General features: G+C 45.2%; 1 protein-coding gene across 1 annotated transcript in view; it reads right to left on the reverse strand.

Annotated features, from left to right (window-relative positions):
* LOC103396263 (probable G-protein coupled receptor 158) overlaps positions 1-2,279 on the reverse strand; it is a 21,844-nt gene that overhangs the window by 7,984 nt on the left and 11,581 nt on the right. The window contains 1 exon segment of the mRNA XM_025052430.1: positions 927-1,036. Within this exon segment, the coding sequence (XP_024908198.1) occupies positions 927-1,036 (110 nt within the window).

Raw genomic sequence — 2,279 nt, forward strand, 5'->3', positions numbered from 1 at the left:
GAGCACGCATCATTTAGTGAAACCCAAGCAACGTTTCATTATCGGAGGGAACGACCGCCACCGATTCTTACAAATACGACATGATTACGCTAATATTGGGCCAATGATATCAGTCGGCCGATACTGTCAGACACATAGAGGAAATCTTTGGCAGGTGTGCGGCGCCATCAATCCCATCCTAGCGCCTACAATCGATAATGAAGCACATCAATAAAATCAGCCGCAATATATATTACAGTTTCTTGACAAACGGAGCATCACGTCAGCTCCTTATCCTCCTAGCCTCGACCGGACAAATCCTTATTTCTGATTTAATTAGCAGAAACTGTCTGGAAGAGTTTGCCCCCCCGGGCGCTTCCTTTACTCCTGGCAAACTTCTGACAAACATATCAGACTCGAAGTGTCACCTAGGGAACACTTCGGAAAGTCTTTGAACGCTTCCTCCAATCTCTGCAGCAGCTGTTCAAGCTGTTTAGGGGTGAGACACCTGATGTGAAATTCAAATGTGCTTCTTGGTAAAGGAACACACAGAGTACGAGTGGGCAAACGGTGAGGAGGGAGGCGTACGGTTATTATCATGAGGAGAAGAGTGGAGCATTTTCAGAGGTTCGGGAGTAGAAGATACCGGTACACAAGCCTAGAGGGCCCTCTAGCGGCTGTCAGTGTGAACATACCGAACATGTAAATTTTCAGAGGGACAGGAGGAGCAGATACCGGTACACAAGCCTAGAGGGCCCTCTAGCGGCTGTCAGGGTGAAAATACCGAACATGTAAATTTTCAGAGGTACAGGAGTAGCAGATACCGGTACACAAGCCTAAGAGAAAGAAAAAACGAACGAAAAAAAAAACAATACAAATGATGGTAAAGAATCCTCCGTCTGAAGTACGTTAAGTTTGTTTTTTTTTTTTAAATTTATTTCCCGTACCTGTACAGTTTGAGGATGACGGTGCCGTACATAATGGTGAAACCCAGGAGACGCATCCATCTCAGGAGGATACACCGAAACACACTCGGACGGAAGTAGTAGATCATTACCTGCGGGGAAATGGTAAATGGTTGGAACACATATCTTGCTTTTTTTTAAGAGGGACGGAACTGATTTTCTTTTCCCTGTTATTTCTTATGGGAAAAAAAATGACGAGATTACGACCACCTCGGGTTACGAGCTCCGTCCTGGAAGTGCAACATGAACGCTTTCCTACCTAGACATATTTTTTTAAAGTGTCGGCGTCTCCCAATATGAACAGATAACACTGCGGTGTTTTATATATAAAAAAAAAAAAAATTAGATTCATGCTATCGCCTAATACCGCTTCCTTCTGCTGCGTTCCCGTGCACATCTCAGAGGTAAACCTTTCCCTCTGTCATATTAGGAACATGACTCACGAGTCCACGGCACATGAGCACAATAACAGCAGCTGTGCTCATGACCGTCATCTGGTCTCATCCAATCTTGAGAGCATTAAAGTCTTTCATTGGTATTCTGCTCAGGAGAAAAAGCACCAGGAACGGGGGATTTCAGAAGGAACATAAGAATAGCGGCCTCCGATACTGAGTCCACGGTAAGGTCAGGATTTGAAAAATTACAAAACGAAACTGCTACCGGGAAATGTATGATGCTGATTGGTCGGATTTCTACTGAAGCAGTTCAGGGCCACCCGTGAGAAGAATATAATTTGCATCTACCTCCGATTCTCTGACGCAACTGGAATCACAAGACGAGAACTCTTAACTGCGTCAAATCTAACGTCGCAAGATCACAGACGGACGGAGACCAAGGGAGGGGAACAATGGACAGATCGGGACTTGAGACACTCGTAGTCGAGTGTGCAACAAACAATCTCTGCCCATCTTTTGGGTGACTGCCTTCCCCCGGCTGCCACATGAACATGAAAAAAAACATGGCGTGTGTATACATGTGCTCAAACACGCCTGCTCTGCTGCATAAACATAAACACAGACCCAGAGACATACCCAGAGACAGGCTGTCAAAAAAACAGAGCTGCATACCCATGCTGCAGTCAGAGTCACAGGGGATTGCACAGTTAAAAAAAAAAAAAAAAGGCCTCATGTTTCTATGGCTCAGAAGAGAAGTAAAGCCCTCCTTGGTTTGCTTTCGACCTACCCCCCCACCATCCATCAATTAATCAGCAGCTGTATTTTTAAAACAAGTTGTGCCTAGAACTTGATGGACTTTTAAAAAATGCATTAAGAGCAGCTGCACAGGGGCTCAGAGTGGATAAGAAGGCTGGTGGTGGCAGCAGCGGGGGGAAAAAAA

The sequence above is a fragment of the Cynoglossus semilaevis genome, chromosome 20 (genome assembly GCF_000523025.1).
Source record: "Cynoglossus semilaevis isolate Cse_v1.0 chromosome 20, Cse_v1.0, whole genome shotgun sequence".
NCBI classification, from domain to species: Eukaryota; Metazoa; Chordata; class Actinopteri; order Pleuronectiformes; family Cynoglossidae; genus Cynoglossus; species Cynoglossus semilaevis.